We start from the raw sequence: 18576 nt of genomic DNA, 5'->3' as shown, positions 1-18576 counted from the left end.
TATTAGAATTTCATTCTGGGTGTTAATTTCATCAGAACTGAATCTTGAATATTTTTTTATTAAAACTTAATTCTGGATATTAATTTATGAGAATTTCATTCTGAGTGTTAATTTTATTAGAACCTCATTCAGGATGTTAATTTCATTAGAACGTCTAAACTTCTAAAGGTAAATTTAAATGTTAAAGCTTCATGCTGATTAGTTGAGAGCTGTGACCTTGTAGAATATGAATATTCCATTATCTGCAGAATGGCAGGTTTCATATTATTGAATATGTTGATTCTAAACAGTAATGTTGGTCTTGCTGGAGCCTCTGGACTCACTGCATATTCATATCTCCACATTCCACATTCATACTGTACTGTTTCCCACGAGTGAGGTCAGAATGACCCCACAGTCTGACTTTTTCCATTTCTTCATGACCGATGACCAGAACGGCTCTCTGAAATGCCTGACCCATCACCGTCTCGATGAGTTATGTGAAAGAACCCCTGCAGGAATTGTTTATAGAGTGTAGTTTAGGCTGAGTAACTACAACAGTAAATGTCAGCTGACCTCTCTATCAGCCTTTGTGACCGCACCATCACCTGCCCAGCACTCCCTAAATTATGATTTGATATCCTAAAGTGAGCAATTTGTCTGCGATCACATTTTACTGGAGCTCTTATTTCAAAGATTTGTAAGGCAGCCAGGTTTCTAGTGAATAGTGTAAATAAGTGAACAGGTCCTCCACAGAGAACACACTACTGTACATTACACACACTTTCTGTTTATCAGGATTATTAGAGTTTTGAAAATGTCAGTTTTTTATTTCTATTTAGTTTTTGATTGCAGTTTAGTTTCAGTTTGTTTAGGTGTATATTAGTACTTTTAATTTTGTACTTATTTTCTGAAAATTAATAGTTTTAGCTTCATTTTTTTTTTCATTTTCATTTAAATTAGTTTTGCAGTGGCTAATATTTTTGATTTGGTTTATGTGTTTTTGAAAACGTTCATATTTATTTTTATTACAGATAATAAGCACATTTTTCACTGCTAGGTTTGATTGTAATAATAGTTTTAGCTATCTTTAATAAACATACAATTAAATATGTTGTCGAAAAAAATAAAACATAAAATGTGACTTGTGCAAAAGTTATGGAACTATTTGTTTTTTTTCACCAAATGATAATTGATTGTAATTTAGCAAAAACAATTTAAATCAATATAATAGTTTATCCATTCATATATATTTAATATGTCATTAAATAAATTAATATTAATTCATTTTTTTACATATCTACATTATTTTACATTTTTAAAAATTAAAATAGTAAACTTTCAAAAAATCTCTATATAAAAACTAGATTAAAAATAATTTAAAAAATTACTAAACATTGTATATGTAATTTAAATTTAATAAATGATGCAAGATTTTTCACATTTTACATTATTTATTTTTTATTAGATTTATTTATTTTTCCTGGTATATCTGGTATAAACAGATACATAATATCTTAGTAATTAATAAATAATCTATTAAATTATGTTTTTATGTATTCACAAATTAATGAATAAACTATTGTCTATATATTTTTATTTTAATACTAACATCACTTTGGTTTCAATTTAGTTTCACTCAGTTATAACTCAAGTTCTGATTAATAAACATCTTCAGATCAGGGTTAATTCAACTGCATGGAACCATTTGGTGCCCACAGTTTATCATGAACAGATATTCAGAATTCAGAACATGTTCTGATCTGAGAACCCTTTGTTGTTAAATGGCCAGTTAGGAGGAGAACATTAACCACAGAACTGGCATTTATTACTGAGCTGCGTTTGTAATGAAAGAGAAATTAAGTGTGTTTTGGAGACAGAAGAGCGTCGGGGTCAGTCTGACAGCGCCGGCCCCAAACCAGCAATTCAGTTAGAAATGGAATATTTCTCTTAACTGATTTGGTCATTTTTGGTAAATTACAAAGCAGTCTACTTCAAAAGAGCTTATTTGCTTAAGTGCAGAGGGCAAAGGATTCTGGGTAGAAAAAGAGAGGCTACCGGGTCAACAAGCCCCGAATCTGCAGCTAATGTTTGAATCACGCATCAGTGACATCTTTCTGAGAAAAGAAAAACCTCACAACTCACAGCTCAGCCCTCACAAATAATCAGGCATGTGTGTGTGCATATATATATATATATATATATATATATATATATATATATATATATATATATATATATGTGTATGTATGCAGGTCTATGTACACATACATTAACTGTTATCTGTTATTTGGGTCATTGACATGACATACGTTTTTTGTGTCCATTATTTTCCCCCAAAAATAATTAAATAGATACATGACATACATCAATTTATTCAACAATACCTTGTTTATGTGAAACAATTTTAGTGCATCTATATCAAGTTCATTTTAGCTTCATTTTGCCTCCAAAAGTCCAGTATGTTGATTAGGTAAACTATCAAAAAAGCTTATTAAGTTATATAAAATTTGGAATAAAATAGTTTGGCATAATTTTACATTTGCAAACTTTAAAATAAAAACCACATTACCAAATACGGCAACTTTAGACGTGCTTAACTAACTGAAAACATTTTTGTCTGCAAGTTCTTACTTCCTCAAATGTCAGGCGGCACAACCAAAAACAAAGGACTTTTATTTTGACATGCTTTTATGAAAGAGTGGCCGGGGTATTGCATCATAAAGAAGACCATGGTGCAATGCCAAGGTCAGTGACCCGTTCACAAGTTAGTAAACATGTGATTTTTGAGTCATGGTTAGAACGGTTCCGTTTACCCTGTCAGGTGTTCTGACCTCAGGAGAACTATGAAAATGTGAAATTATTATAATGATGTTTGTTTATTTGATAAAATATAAGTATAAACTGAAGCTCAAGGAAAAGGTTTCTAAAGGTGCTTTTTACAAGGTTTCCTGGTCGATGCCTGTTTAACTTGAAATTAGTCTGAAAAGTCAGGTGGCGCAACCAGACCAGCACAGTTTAATAGCTGAAATCGGCAATTAAAAGCTTTGATAACTCTCACTGTACTTAAGATATAAAATGTGCATGGATATGAACGCAAATATGTACGCTAAAATAAAAATGCATGTTGTCCTTTTTCATTCAATTTTTAAAAATTGTCATTTTGAAAACCTTGTCATTGATCCAGAACAGCCTGACGTTCCAGAGGAGTTACAGTAATACAGTGAGGAGGTTTAATGGTCAGTCTGAGTGTAAAGTGTGAGGCGTCCACTGTGGTTAATGAGCTACAGCTCTGGGGAAAAAGCTGTTGTCATATCTAGCTGTGCTGGTTTTGATGGTCCTGAATCTCCTACCAGAAGGGCGTGCCTGGAAGAGGTGATGTCCAGGATTAGAGGGGTCAGCTGTTAGTGAGCCGGCGTGGTCAATCACTCTGCTGTTGTAGATGATCTGAAGTGTTGGCAGGCCACATCTGATGATCCTCTCCGCTGCCCTGATTATGTACTGGGGTTTGGCTCGTTCCTGTGAGCTGGAGGAGCCAAACCAGATGGTTATTGATGATGTGAGGATGGACTCGATGATCGCTGCGCACAAGTGGATCATCAGACTCTGAGGCAGGTCGAGTTTCTTCAGCTGTCTGAGGAAGAACGTTCTTCGCCGTGCTTTCTTGGTGATGGAGACTGTGTTCTTCTTCTACTTCAGGTCCCTGGATACGGTGGTGAAACTCCACAGTGGAAACCACAGAGTCATTGATGTTGAGGCAGGGCAGGGCAAATATATATATATTTATATTTGCATGGTGAAAATATTCTTCAGATTGATGGAGAATGTGTTGTAGATAGCACCAAAAAGGGTTCTTCACCTGTTACAAGCTTGACGTTGTAACAATAGCAGAACCCTTTTTGGTGCTATAAAGAACCCTTTTCAAAGAGGTTCAATATAGAACCATACATAACACACACTCTATCAATTCTCCAACCCTTTCACAGTGCACCATATATAGAACCATATATAACACATTTGTTATAGAATCTGCAGAACCATTTCACAATACAAAGAACCCTTTTAGTGTTTGAGTGTTCATGGTTCTATAACGAACCATTGTCTTTACTAAAGAACCCTTGAAGAACCATTTTTAAGAGTGCTGCATATACAAGTTGGGGTTAAAAAAAAGGTTCCGCGCCTCATATCGGTACGCGACCACTGCATATGTTGCCATGGAGGCAGCATGATGGATGATAATCAGAGGAAGATTGCATGAAAACAATAATTATAAAACATGATTTATTTTTTTTTATATTATTTTGTCCGTCACATTAAATTCACCAAATAAATGGAATCCATGCACTAAAAGAAAAATATATGCAACTTATTTGCAATTAGAACCCGCAAAAAAATGTATTAGAGGTGCCAAAACTTTTGCATATGACTGCATGTAAATGACATCTATTCTGATTGGCCGCCCTGCTTTGTGCTTCATTCATAATGCAGTCCAGGGTGAAACAGCTCAAGCATAAATGGGCGGGGCTAAACTGCTGTAGGGCTGAATAGATGTAACATATGTAAATGAGCTTTTGTGACATCGCAAAAAAGTATGCATATGCAAAATGGGCTTTTATTTGTTTTGAAAAAGTCAAAATTTGTTTTCAATGAATTTGGCCCTTCAACAACTCCATACAGTTCAAGGCAAGCATATCTTAATATGAATATGTCGTCAGCGCCATGCTAATTGGTGGCCATAGGCTTCCATTACTTGTTAGCAACATTAGCATCATAACTCCACTGCTAAATTTAAAGCAAAACTGATTGACTGTATTTGAATATATATTTATTTGATGGTTTTGGGTGGGGTGGTTCTTCGAGGGTTCTTTAGTAAAAGGAACCATTCCATTTAGAACCTTAAGTTCCGTATAGAACCATTTTCATACTTAAATGATTCTTTCCATGGTGAAATCGTTCTTCAGAGTGACGGAGAATGTGTTGTAAATGGTTCTGTATGGCACCAAAAATGGTTCTGCTATTGTTACAATGTCAAGCTTTTTGGTACATACATAGAACCATGTACGACACATAGAACCATATACAACACATTCTCCATCAAGCTGAAGAACGCTTTCACTATGCAAAGAATCATTTAAATATGAAAAAGGTTCAGTATAGAACTCGTGGTTCTAAATAGAACCATTCTCTTTACTAAAGAACCCTTGAAGAGCCATCTTTTTGTAAGTGTAAGGACATTTGATTTCTCACCAGACTTTCCCTTGAAAGGGTTCCCCACCATCTACAGCCTGTTCAGACGCTTGACCTTCACAGGGAACCAGAACAGGCTGGATTTACTGTGCTTGTTCTGGCGTCGGTACTTTGACAGCGTCGGTTTTGATTGAAGTTTAAATTCGGTTACTTGTTTTTTCTAAGTTCTTCATGTCGTTCTGGCAGCTCAGCATCGGCTTCATGCCTTCAGATCATCACTGGACACTCTAATAGAGAAACAGCAGCAGAGAAGAAGAAGAAGAAGCTCTTCACTCCTTTATTTTATCACTCAGTCGCTTCACGTTAGAGTGACGGATGTTGTGTAAGGAGATGTTTATCTGGCTGTAATGAGGCTGTTTACACAGTATTAATGAGATCTTTTCTGTCTTTCTTCCTCTTTTCTCTCGCTCTGTCTTCTCTCTCCTTTCTTTTTCATTCTTTTTCTCTGTCTTTCCTCACTTTCTTTTTCTCTCTTTGCCCCTCTGCATCTTCTCTTACTCTCTTTCTTTCTTGCTCCTGTCTTTCTCCTTTCTTTTTCTCTACTTTCATTTTCTCTCCTCTCTTGCTGATTTCTTTTTCTGTTTCCTATCACTCTGTCACTCTTTCCTCTCTCGTTCTTTCTTTTCTTTCTTTCTTTCTTTCTTTTACTGCCTTCCTTCCACACTCTTCCTTCTCTGACTCTCTGTCTCCCCTACTTTCTTTCCTCGCTCTCTTTTCTCTCTCTCTCTTTCCTCTTTATCTTTCTCCTTTTTTCTCTCTCTCTGTTTGTTTCCTATCACTCTGTCACTCTCTTTCCTCTCTCGTTCACTTCGTTTCTTTCTTCCTTTCTTTCTTTCTTTTACTGCCTTCCTTCCTCTCATTTTACCTCTCTCTGTCACCGTCTCTGCCTCTCCTTCTCTTACTGTCTCTTCCCTGTCTTTCTTTCCACTCTCACTTTCTTTCCTCTCTCTTTCTCTTCCTCTCATTCTCTGCCTCTTCTCTCTCCCTCTTTCCTCTCTGTCTTTCTCCTTTTTCTCTCTCCATCTCCTCTCTCTCTCTCCCCACTCTTTTTTCTTCTCTCTCTCTCCTTCCTTTCTCTTTTTCTGTCTTTCTCTTTCTACTGTCTCTCCCCTCTCTCTCTCTCCCTCTCCCCTCTCTTTCTCTCTCTCCCTCTCCCCCTCTCTCTTTCTGTCTCTCTCTCTCTCTCTCAGGTTTCCGTAATCTCCATGTGGACGATCAGATGACGATGATTCAGCATGCGTGGATGGGTGTGATGGTCTTTGCTCTCGGCTGGAGGTCATATAAGAACGTAAACGCTCGGATGCTGTACTTCGCTCCGGACCTCGTCTTCAACGAGTCAGTTCTCTTTCTATTTTCATCCCTACACCCCCCCCACCACCCTCTCTCTCTCTGTATCTCTGTGTCTCTGTCTCTCTGTCTGTCTCTCTCTCTCTCTCTCTCTCTCTCTCTCTCTCTCTCTCTGTCTCTCTCTCTGTGTGTCTCTGTCTCTCTGTCTCTCTCTCTCTGTCTCTGTCTCTCTCTCTCTCTCTCTCTCTCTCTCTCTCTCTCTCTCTCTCTCTCTCTCTCTGTCTGTGTGTCTCTCTCAACTCAGACAGGCAGGAGAACACCCTGCAGCAACAGACCCGCAGGGTGCAGTGCGTACAGTGGGGGTAGCTGCTATTGGACATAGATCTAATTATTAATCTGGCAATGAAAGATTTGCATAACTGTCGTTTATGATTCAGAAAGGGGTGAAAATAATGAGTCATTAAAACATTTCACTGGAACTAAAAAGAGTTTTGAAAGCCCCACTGTGTGCATTACAGACTGACGCATGTTATACTTTATTTTCATAACTATAGCTGTAGAATCTAAACGTGTTCATAAAAACAAAGAAATAATGACCTCCTACAGACTGTGTTTGTGCTTTTATTGTAGGTAAAAAAATAAAATTTATTTTAAAAAATTTTACACACAAAAAACTAAAATAAAAGTCATTGTTGCCATATGGCAACACCACTTCATTAAAACCACCTCCTTGTTTCTACACTCACTGTCCACTTTATCAGCTCCACTGACTATATAGGTCCACTTTGTAGTTCTGCGGTTACAGACTGTAGTCCATCTGTTTCTCTGCATACTTTGTTACCGTGTTCTTCAGTGGTCAGGACCCCACAGGACCCCCACAGAGCAGGTATTATTTGGGTGGTAGGTCATACTCAGCACTGCAGTAACACTGACGTGGTGGTGGTGTTTTAGTGTCCAGCCAACAGCGTCCTGTGGGCAGCGTCCTGTGACCACTGATGAAGGACTAGAGGATGACCGACACAAACTGTGCAGCAGCAGATGAGCTATCGTCTCTGACTTTACATCTACAAGGTGGACTGACAAGGTAGGAGTGTCTAATAGAGTGGACAGTGAGTGGACGCAGTGTTTAAAAACTCCAGCAGCACAGCTGTGTCTGATCCACTCGCACATATAATCCTTATAGCACAGGATTCATTTAACCTGGGATTATTTTTATACCTTGTTTTATAGCACAGGATCAATGTAATCTGGGATTATTTTAGTTTTTAGATCATGGGATTAATATAACCTGGGGTCTTTTCTACAGTTTGTTTTGTAATATTGAATTAATGTAGCCTGGGGTTACTTGTACAGTTCATTTTATAGCACAAGATTAATATAATCTAGTGTTATATCTAAGATTTGGAATTAATATAATCTGGGATTATTTCAACAGCTTGTTTTATAGCACATTTTTAATATAATCAGTTATGTAGCACAGTATTAATGTAATCTGGGATTACATTAATGTCTTGATGTAATATGAGATTACATTAATGTATTAATGTAATCTGGGATTATTTCTACAGTTTGTTTAATAGCACAGGATAAATGTTATCTGCAGTTATTTCAGATTATTTCTACAGTTTGTTTAATAGCATGGGACAAATGTGTATGGTTCATTTTATACTATGGGATTAATATAACCTTGGGTTATTCCTATGGTTTGATTCTTAGCACAGGATTAATATAATCTGGGGTCATTTCTGTTTTATAGCATGAAATTAATATCACCTGGGGTGATTTCTATGGTTTGTTTTATAGTATGGGATTAATGTAAATTGGGGTTACCTTTACAGTTCATTGTATAGCACAAGATATAATCAGGGTGTTATTTCTAAGGATTGGAATTAATATAACCTGGGATTATTTCCATGGTTTGTTTTATAGCACAGGATTAATATAATTTGGGATTATTTCTATGGCTTGTATTATAGCACAGATTAATATAGCCTGGGATTATTTCTACAGTTTGTTTAATATCATGGAACAAATGTGTTCATTTTATAGCCTGGGATTAATATAACCTGGGGCGACTTCTATGGTTTGTTTTATAGTTTGAGATTAATGTAATTTGGGGTTACCTGTGGAGTTCATTTAATAGCACAAGCTTAATAAAAGGATTGGAATGAATATAATCTGGGATTATGTCTACAGTTTGTTTTAAAGCAAAGGGTTAATATAACCTGGCATTAATATTCCTGACTTTGTGAATTTGGATGGCACTAAAATGACAAACATTGTTAATAACTACAGTTACACTTGTTGACTAGTTGAATATTTGTACATAGATGCTAAATGCAACCTAGTACTGCTGCTCCAGTGTGGTAGTTTAGAGGCGTTTGGCAGGTTTAGTCTACAGTCTGAGCAGCTGCTGCTGTATAACGTGTTAATCTTTAACAGTAGATGTCATTTCAGTGTTAGCTTTCTTGTAGCATGGAAAAATATTTGTTTTTGACCGCTTACTGACCTCATAATTCACAGGACTCAGTGACATTTGGGTGGAAAATGTACATAAAACAAAACCTTTCAGCTTTGGGACGTTTCTGTTTGCCTTGGGGTGCAATAGGAGCATTTTTTAACAAAATTCCATTCATTTTTCCCATAGAGAACAACGACGTAGACCTGAAGTCCTTATTTAGGCGGGTTGCAGACTGCAAAATGATGCTAGATCTAGTTCTGGCACTGTATTATCAACGCGCTTAGCCTTGTGCCCTCTAGCTGTGGTGCTTTTGTATATATCAGCCAGCTAAAGCAGCGTTAAGGTCAAAAAATCAAATATACAGTGTACTTTTGTCCGTTTTTCATAGAATCCGAGTCAGAAAGCATAAAAGCGGGTCTATTTGAGATTGTATAAGAACTCGACACGGTTTGTGATGCAGTTAGCATGGTGCTAATTGGCTAATTCAATCACACGTTAGCTGCATTAGCCTCGGAGCTCCATATCTCGGCTGGACTGCGGGGTTTTTGGCTGAACTATCGCTTCAATGAAGGATTTACCGCAGATATTTTCGTATCCATGACGATAAAAGACAAAACAAGTCTGTTTTAGCCCCGATGACCGCATAACCTTTCTTTCCTCTCGCTTTTCATCTCTCTCCATCCGCTCATCTCCCTTCCTGCCTCTCCTACCTCTGTCTCTCCATCCGTTTATTTCCTCCCCCCGCCCCCCATCTCCTCGTCCATCTTGTTACTCTGTCGAGTCGGCCCATCGGGAGTTCTGCTCTTTTTACTCTTCTCCGTCTTCTCAGCAGTCTATAAAGTCATCATCCTCCCTTTCACACACACTTTCCCACATCTTTAGAACTTCCTCTCTTTCTCCTGCCTGCCTAATTGTCTCTCTCTCGCATCTCTTGTTATCTCCGAGCACAATAGTCCAGCGCGGTCCTGTCCAGGTTCATTTCTTCATTACTGTTGTCTTATTGAGATGTGCAGGACTTTTTCTCACACACATAATTCCCCGGAGAAGATTGGATTTTTTTCACTCCCACATGCTCTCAATGGCCTCCTCCTTCCGCCGCTGCCGGGGAGAGAGATGATGTCTTTTGGAGAAATGCATCTGCTCCTCTCTTCAAGCTCCGCTATTGTGCTCCGATACAAGGACTTGGAAAATGTCGAGTTTAGCAGGCGGGATTTAAAAAAAACACTATTTCAGGAGCCGGACTCATTTGGGCCTCGCTAGCGTGTCTGTCTCACCCGGTAGTGCTTCATTTTGTGGCTAGTTTGGCAAAAAAAATCCAATTTGCCACTGAGAGCTCGTATTACTCACGTTTAGAAGCCACCTCTGTTTATGATCTTAGATCTGCAGATACTGACCTGTGAACACGGAAGGTCGCACCTAAAGCACTATACAGGGATTATTTCTATGGTTTTCTTTATAGCACAGCATTAATATAATTTGGGGTTATTTCCATTGTTTGTTTTATAGCACAAGATTAAAATAACCTGGGATTATTTCTACAGTTTGTTTTATAGCACGGGATTAATATAATTTCTGATTATTTCTATGGTATATTTTATAGCACAGGGTTAAAATAACCTAGGATTATTTCTAGAGTTTGTTTTATAGTACAAGATTAATATAACCTGGGATTATATCTACAGTTTGTTTTATAGCACAAGATTAGTATAACCTGGGATTATATCTACAGTTTGTTTTATAGCACAAGATTAATAGCATGGGACAAATGTATATGGTTCATTTTATAGCATGATATTAATACAATCTGGGGTTATTTCTATGGTTTCTTTCTTAGCATTGGATTAACATAATCTGGTGTTCTTTTTAAGGATTGGAATTGATATAATCTGGGATTATTTCTATGGTTTGTTTTATAGCACGGTATTAATATAATTTGGGATTATTGCTATGGCTTGTTTTATACTACAGGATTAAAATAACCTGGGATTATTTCTATGGCTTGTTTTGTATCTTAGATTAATATAAACTGGGATTATTTCTACAGTTTGTTTAATAACATGGAACAAATGTGTATGGTTCATTTTATAGCATGGGATTAATATAACCTGGGGTGATGTCTATGTTTTTTTTATAGTATGGTATAAATGGTATAATGTATCTCGGTGTTACTTGTACAGTTCATTTGATAGCACAAGATTAATATAATCTGGTGTTATTTCTAAGGATTATAATTAATATAATCTAGGATTATTTCTACAGTTTGTTTTATAGCACAGGGTTAATATAACCTGGCATTAATTATTGCCACTGAGAGCTCATATTACTCATGTTTAGAAGCCGCCTGGATCTTTTAGGAGAGATTTTAAAGCTCTGCTGCTGGTTTTTAAAGCTCTAAATGACCTAAAATGCTCCTGGATGTCCGTCTGTTTATGATATTACAGCTGCAGAACTGACCTTCTGTAAAAATACAGAACATCTACCGTAAAATACAGAAAACATAAAGAGACTCTTTCTGTTATTCTGCTTCTAAACTGTGGAGCTCAGTCCAGCTTTTATTAGACAGTCAAGCTCAGAGCTCACTTTTCATAAACATCTGAAAACGTAGTTGTTTAATTAAGCATCTGTTCTGTGTTTATCTTTTGAACCGTCATTGTTTTATGTGATTTTATTACTCATAATTTCTTCTATTACTGTTAGGCTTTACTAGCTGTCTTCAAAGCACATTATTATTACTATTATTATTAATATTTTCGACGTTCTCTGTGTCTCTCAGTCGGAGGATGCACATCTCCAGCATGTACGAGCACTGTATGCAGATGAAGCACCTGTCTCAGGAGTTCGTGCTGCTGCAGATCACTCAGGAGGAGTTCCTCTGCATGAAGGCCCTCCTGCTCTTCAGCATCAGTGAGTCTCCACTCACCATTACCAGCTGTCACTCAGCACTGTTATTGTCCTGCACTATTCAGAGGGAAAGTACACCTACATTTCAAAGTTTCTCCATAATTTAGTGTGTGAGATGTAATCAGAGTGATTCAGAGTGGTTTGGTGTGAAGTGGTTCAGATGTCTTTACAGTGGTGGTGATAGGAACCAGGGGTCGCCATGACTACAACACAGATATAGGCATTTTATTTACTATCCAGAACCACCAGTGAACCTACACAAGTCTTCTGAGTGTTTATATGGAATGTTGATGATGGGAAAATAGTGGAAAATCTGATGAAACAAGTTTTCTTTTGGGACTATTTTGCCTTGGAACACTCTTCATGTATCCCTCCATCATTAATACATTAAAATAAATTGATTAAAATATATTTTAGACCAACTGACTTTGTTGGATGACTTTGATCACATCATAGACTTCATTATGGAGAAAGTATAGAGAAAATCAAAGGAATTCTCCTTTGTCTCATCAACAACAGCAAGTCTATATCATCACTGTCTGAAAAAAAAAATCTCCATTTTTGTCAATTTTTTTTTTTCATCATGTGAACACGGCAGCTGTTGTTTACATTGTCTGAAAACATTAGAATGAACGGACCAATAGGAATGCTCCAAAATGACTTGGAATAAAACCTTTTTGCATTAACTTGCATTAAAAGCTGGGAATATTCTTGCCTTCCCCTGTAAAGGTTTTTTTCCCTTGGACAGCGTCAATATGTAATTCAAATAATGCTAAAATAATGATAAAACTGAGGCTATATGCTATACTTGGACCAGGACAGCTTGTCATCATTTGATGGAGCTATGACATCCATCTATGGACTGAACTTTAAAAGAAGGTGTGTCCTGCTGAAAGACAACAACCCTAAAACTTTACTCTACAATAAATGGTTAAAGCAGAAGAAGCTTTATCATAAAACAATGTCTCGGCCATCAGGCAGCGTATTCATAACCATTTCATATAATATCTTTCTGCCAGGGATCTTTATGGCTCAAATGAGAAATGTTATGTTTGGCAAAACAAAACGCTGCATTCCAGCAACAGAAACTCGTTCTAGCAGTGAAACATGATGGTGGCAGTATCACGGTTTGGGGCTGTATGCTGCTATTGGACCAGGACAGCTTGTCATCATTTGATAAAGCTGTGACATCCATCTGAACCTCAACCAGAGCATTTTATACCAAACCACTCTGAACACCTCTGTTTACATCTGAATGAACTGAACTGAACTATACTGACATTTTGAATTCCTCTTTACTTACATAATTACAGGATGACGTGCAAATTCAAATCATAATAAAATATCTCCTATTCACAAATACAAACGAAATATGGATTTAAAGTTTAGAACCTGCACTTTCCACACAATTTATCCACTTCTTAACCGAATCGGAACTTGTTTTGTTTAATGAGTAGCTAATAAATGCGGCAGGCACAAAATAACCAACAAGGACAAACTGTATATTTGCCCATTTCAAAATATAAGTGTATATAACTTCCTTCTCTCCTCACTCTCCTCCTCTCTTTCTCCTCTCTCTCTCTCTCTCTCTCCCCCTCTCTCTCTCTCTCTCTCTCTCTCTAGTTCCTGTAGAAGGCCTGAAGAGTCAGAAGTATTTTGATGATCTGCGTCTGACGTACATTAACGAGCTGGACCGTCTGATTAATTACGGGAGGAAGAGTAACTGTGCGCAGCGTTTCTACCAGCTGACACGACTCATGGATTCACTGCAGCCGGTGAGGATCATTACACACACAGCACTGTGCAAAACTCAGAGACCCCCCTTATGTTCCCCTTATGTTCCTTTGACGTTTTCCTTTTTCATACAAGTAGATGATGTGTGTATATATACATATATATATATATATATATATATATATATATATATATATATATCTGATCTCCTAACAAATGTCCCCTGAAAAATGAAGTTTGAACTTGTGTTTTATGGCTGTTTTTGACTGGAAATTGATGAAACGAAGGGTGGAATGACAAATGGAGTTGAGTAAAGCGCCGCCACTGGACTCTGGAGCAGTGGAAACGTAGTCTGTGGAGTGATCTGTCAGTCTGATGGACGAGTCTGGGTTTGGCGAATGCCAGGAGAACGTTACCCGCCTGACTGCACTGTGCCAGCTGTAAAGTTTGGTGGAGGAGGGATGATGATATGGGGCTGTTTTTCAGGGGTTGATCTAGAACCCTTAGTTCCAGTGAAGGGAAACCTTAATGCTTCAGCACCAAGACATTTTAGACAGTTGTACACTTCCAACTTTGTGGAACAGTTTGGGGAAGAACCTTTCCTGTTCCAGCATGACTGAGCCCCAGTGCACAAAGCAGCTCCATAAAGGCCTGACTGGGTGAGTTTGGTGTGGAAGAACTTGACTGGCCCTCACAGAGTCCTGACCTCAACCCCATCAACACCGTTGGGATGAACTAGAACGGAGATTGTGAGCCAGACCCTCTCGTCCAGCATCAGTGTCTGACCTCACAAGTGCTCTTCTGGATGAATGGGCAGAAATTCCCACAGACTCTCTCCAACATCTGTAGAAGCTTCCCAGAAGAGTGGAAGCTGTTAGAGCTGCAAAGGGGGACCAACTCCATATTAATGCCTATGGATTCTTAAAAGAATGTAATGTGTAGGTGTCCCAATACTTTTGTCTATATAGTGTATCTCCTGAAAAATGATGCCAGAACAGCCATCAGAAAAACAACAACTTACAGTATGATTTACTGTAAAACTGCAGTATAAAAGTCTAAAAATGTCACGTGAATGTTTTACACACTTCACATATCCGGGTTTCAGTCAGAAGTTGCGTCAAACCCAGGCTGAATCCCAAACGGCTCCGTACTCCCTAAATAGTGTTCTAGATATGAAAGTGTAGAAATTCTAGCCTCTACAGCCAAACAGTGCATCATGTATCGAGTGTGGATGTGTCTGAGTCCCAAATGACTGTTTCTTAGCTGTATTTTGCTCTGTTGGGCTGCAGGATCCAGTATTTAAACCTCTACTTAGTGCACTATGTAGGGAGCAGGGAGCTGTTTGAGATTCAGCCCCAGTGTGAGAAGAGGGCGCCGCTGGACTGGTGCTAAATAAGACTCACGGTGGTGATTTGGTGACCAAAAAGTACTTATAAAGTCAGCGAAAGTTTCTGCATTAAACAGTGCTGTGTGGGCTCCCAAGTGGTGTAACCGTCTAAGCGTTGGCCCGATCATCAGGAGATTGCGAGTTCGATCCCTGGTGATGCTACAGCCGTCTGTAGCCGGGAGTCCGAGAGAGCACAATTGGCCTCGCTCTCTCTGGGTGGGTAGGATGGCCCCTCCTTCTCCCCCCATCACTCACTCAGCGCGATGCTAGTCAGCACAGGCGTCTGTTAGCTGACGTAACAGATCTGGCGGTTGGCGCTTTCCTCCGAGCGCGTTCGGCTGTCCAGCTCGAAAAGATGCGGTGGTTGGCTTCACAGGTCTCGGAGGAAGCCTGTGTTAGCCTTCACCCTCCTAGCGTTGATAGCATCGTGTGACTGGGGGAGTCTTAACTAGCGGGTGGAATTGGAGACGACTAAATTGGGAAGAAAAATCGGGTAAAAATTAAAATAAATAAATAAATAAATAAAAAAAAACAGTGCTGTGTTGTCATATGTTCATTGTTATACGACAGAACCTGCCTAACAACACCCTTCCCCGTGGTAAAATCACAGTAACTGGCTTATTGCTTTAATAAGCTCTTCTACGGTGATTTTAACTCTAAAACTCTTAACTGAAAAATGTTTTTCACAGTGAGTTCATCACTGTCACTTTATCAGCTTCCAGCTTCTCTACATTCTCAATCAGATGTGCTGAAAACAACACCGTCTGTCTCGAACTGGACACACCAGTGTGTTTATTCACGTTTAACACAGAACGAGTTCAACCAGAAAACAGTTCGGTTTGTGAATGTAACTAATTATTTCTTTGTCCTTTATTCTCTCCTCCTCTCTTTTCTGCTCCTTCTTCATTCTTTCCTCTCTTCTGTTCACATCGTCTCTTTTCCCCTTTCCTTTTTCCTCTCTTCCTTTCTTCTTTTCCCTCTTCTGTTCACATCTCTTCTTTTTTCCTTTCCTCGCTTTCTTTCTTTTATTCACATCTCTCTTCTCCTTTCCTCTTTTCCACTCTTTCTTTTCTCTTTTCCTTTGTCCTTTATTCTCTCCTCCTCTCTTTTCTGCCCTTTCTTCATTCTTTCCTCTCTTCTGTTCACAATTCTTCTCTTTTCCACTCTTTCTTTCCTCTTTCCTCTCTTCTGTCCACATCGTCTCTTTCCCCTTTCCTTTTTTCCTCTCTTCCTTTCTTCTTTCCTCTCTTCTGTTCATATCTCTTCCACTCTTTCTTTTCTTTTTCTTTGTGCTTTATTCTCTCATCTTTTCTTCTTTCCCCTCTTCTGTTCACATCTCTTCTCTTTTTCCTTCCATCTTTCTTTTATTCACATTTCTCTTCTCCTGTCCTCTTTCCACTCTTCCTTTCTTCTTTCTCCTTTTCCAATCTTTCTTTCTTCTTTCCTCTCTTTTGTCCACATCATCTCTTTTCTCCTTTCCTCTTTTCCACTCTTCCTTTCTTCTTTCTCCTTTTTCACTCTTCCTTTCTTCTTTCCACGTCGTCTCTTTCCTTCTTTCTCCTTTTTTACTCTTTCATTCTGCTTTCCTCTCTTCTGTTCACATCTCTACTTTTTTGCTTCTCCCTTTTTTCCACGCCTTCGTTCTTCTTCCCTCTGCTCTTTGATTCACATCTCCTTTCTCCTTCACTCTTTTTGCTCTCCTCTAATATCTCCTCTCTCCTCCTCCTTTGTCTTTTTTCTTCTATCATCATTCTTCCTTCTTTCTCTTGTCTCTTTTCCTTTCCTTCTTTCTTCTCCTTTCCTTCTTTCTTTTCTTCTCTTCTCATTTGTTTTCCCATCTCTTCCTCTTCTTTTATCTTTTGCTCTCTTTTCTCTCTGTCTTCTGTTCTTCCTTCCTCCTTTTCCTCCATTTTCCCCTTTATCTCTCCCTTTGTTCTCTTCTCCTCTCATCTTTTCTCCTCTTTCCCTCTCATTCTTACTTCTCTCCTCTTTCCTCTCTTTCTTCTCCTCTTCTTTTCTCCTTCCATTTTCCTCTCCTCTTATCTCTTCCTATGATCCACATTGTCTTTACGGCGTCTCTCCTCCTTTCTCTTCTTCCTACTCCTCTTTTCTCTCTTCCTTTGCCCTCTTGGTTCTCCTCCTCTCTTCATTTCTCATTTCCTCTTTTCTCCCTCCCTCTTCTTTTTTCCCTTTTCCTCTCCTCTATTTTTCCATCTTTAACTTCTCCTCTTTTCCTTTCCCTCTTTATCTCTCCTCTCCTCTTTCTGCCTCTTTCTTTCCTCACTTCTCCCCTCACCTTTCCTCTTCCCTCCTCTCTTCCTTTCTCTCCTCTTTCTGCCCTCTCCTCTTTTCATCTCTCCTCCTGTCTTTCTTCTCCTGCAGATCGTGCGGAAGCTGCACCAGTTCACCTTCGACCTCTTCGTCCAGGCTCAGTCTCTGCCCACTAAGGTCAGCTTCCCCGAGATGATCGCCGAGATCATTTCAGTCCAAGTACCAAAGATCCTCGCTGGCCTGGCTAAGCCAATCCTGTTCCACAACTGACACCAAGCCCCGCCTTCCACACCCAGAGTGGCCACGCCCACCCCTGCCAGTCCCGATCCAGTTTGATCTGGCTTGTTCCAGTCCGCAGCCCGGCCTGCACGGCGCTCTTCCTGTCAACGTTCTGCAGGAAGACCTGAAGATACTCATTTTTACTTTTATGGGTTTTTTTTCCTCCTTTTCCTTCTCTCTCTCTCTCTCTCTCTCTTTTTCTCTCTCTCTCTCTCTCCCTCTCTCTCTCTCTCTCTCTGTCTCTCTCTCTCCCTCTCCCTCTCCCTCTCCCTCTCCTCCTTTTCTTCTTTTTTCGAAAAATGTCTCTGAAATCTGCCGAGGACCATTACATCATTACACCAGTCTATCTTCTGCTCCGAGATAATTTCAGATCATTTTCTCACGCTGGTAGTGCGGTGTGGAACATCTCTCTCCTTCCCTCTCTCTCTCCTTCCCTCTCTCTCTCCTTCTCTCTCTTTTTTTCTCTAGCATTTATTCCTGAAGAGTCTGAAGAGCTACACCATGTTACCTGGAAGAAGAAGAGTTTTTACTTGAGCCCTGAAAAGACAAAATGTGCACTAGAAGTTTCCCTTAAAAAAGAAGCACTGCTATGTTTACTTCGTATATATCTACGTATTTTACTCTATGCATTTCTGTTGGCTTGTAAAGGTCTACTGCCATAAAGCTCAAGACTTCAGACTGCTTCTACTAAACCTAAACCAGAGTAAAGCTATAGCTGGCCTCCAAAACTACTCACTAACCAACAGAGCGACAATCAAATGGTCTTTATATATCCGTGTCTGGGTTTGTACTTTTCATATGGTGGTGTTCAAGTCCGACATAACGCTAGACGCACAACCGTTTCCTCTAAATACTTCTCAAATATAACCGCAGACCTAAACTAAAGGTACTAACTCACTTAAAACATGCATGCTGTGTTTTTTAAACCCTTAGACGACTATTGGAAAACTATCAGTTCTGTGCTACACTATACTACAGGACAGTATTCAGTATACTAAACTACACTATACCGTACTGTACTAGAGAGAGG

General features: G+C 38.9%; 1 protein-coding gene across 1 annotated transcript in view; it reads left to right on the top strand.

The window, feature by feature from the left end:
* Positions 1–18068, top strand: part of LOC118814523 (androgen receptor-like) — a 94853-nt gene extending 76785 nt beyond the window's left edge. Inside the window, exons 4-7 of the mRNA XM_036580156.1 lie at positions 6417–6561; positions 11748–11878; positions 13499–13650; positions 17379–18068. Of these exons, the coding sequence (XP_036436049.1) occupies positions 6417–6561; positions 11748–11878; positions 13499–13650; positions 17379–17537 (587 nt within the window). The 3' untranslated portion in view covers positions 17538–18068. The remainder of the gene's footprint in view (positions 1–6416; positions 6562–11747; positions 11879–13498; positions 13651–17378) is intronic.
* The last annotated feature ends 508 nt before the right edge of the window (positions 18069–18576 follow it).

The sequence above is a fragment of the Colossoma macropomum genome, unplaced genomic scaffold (genome assembly GCF_904425465.1).
Source record: "Colossoma macropomum unplaced genomic scaffold, Colossoma_macropomum, whole genome shotgun sequence".
NCBI classification, from domain to species: domain Eukaryota; kingdom Metazoa; phylum Chordata; class Actinopteri; order Characiformes; family Serrasalmidae; genus Colossoma; species Colossoma macropomum.
This window is presented reverse-complemented; position numbering and strand designations above follow the sequence as displayed.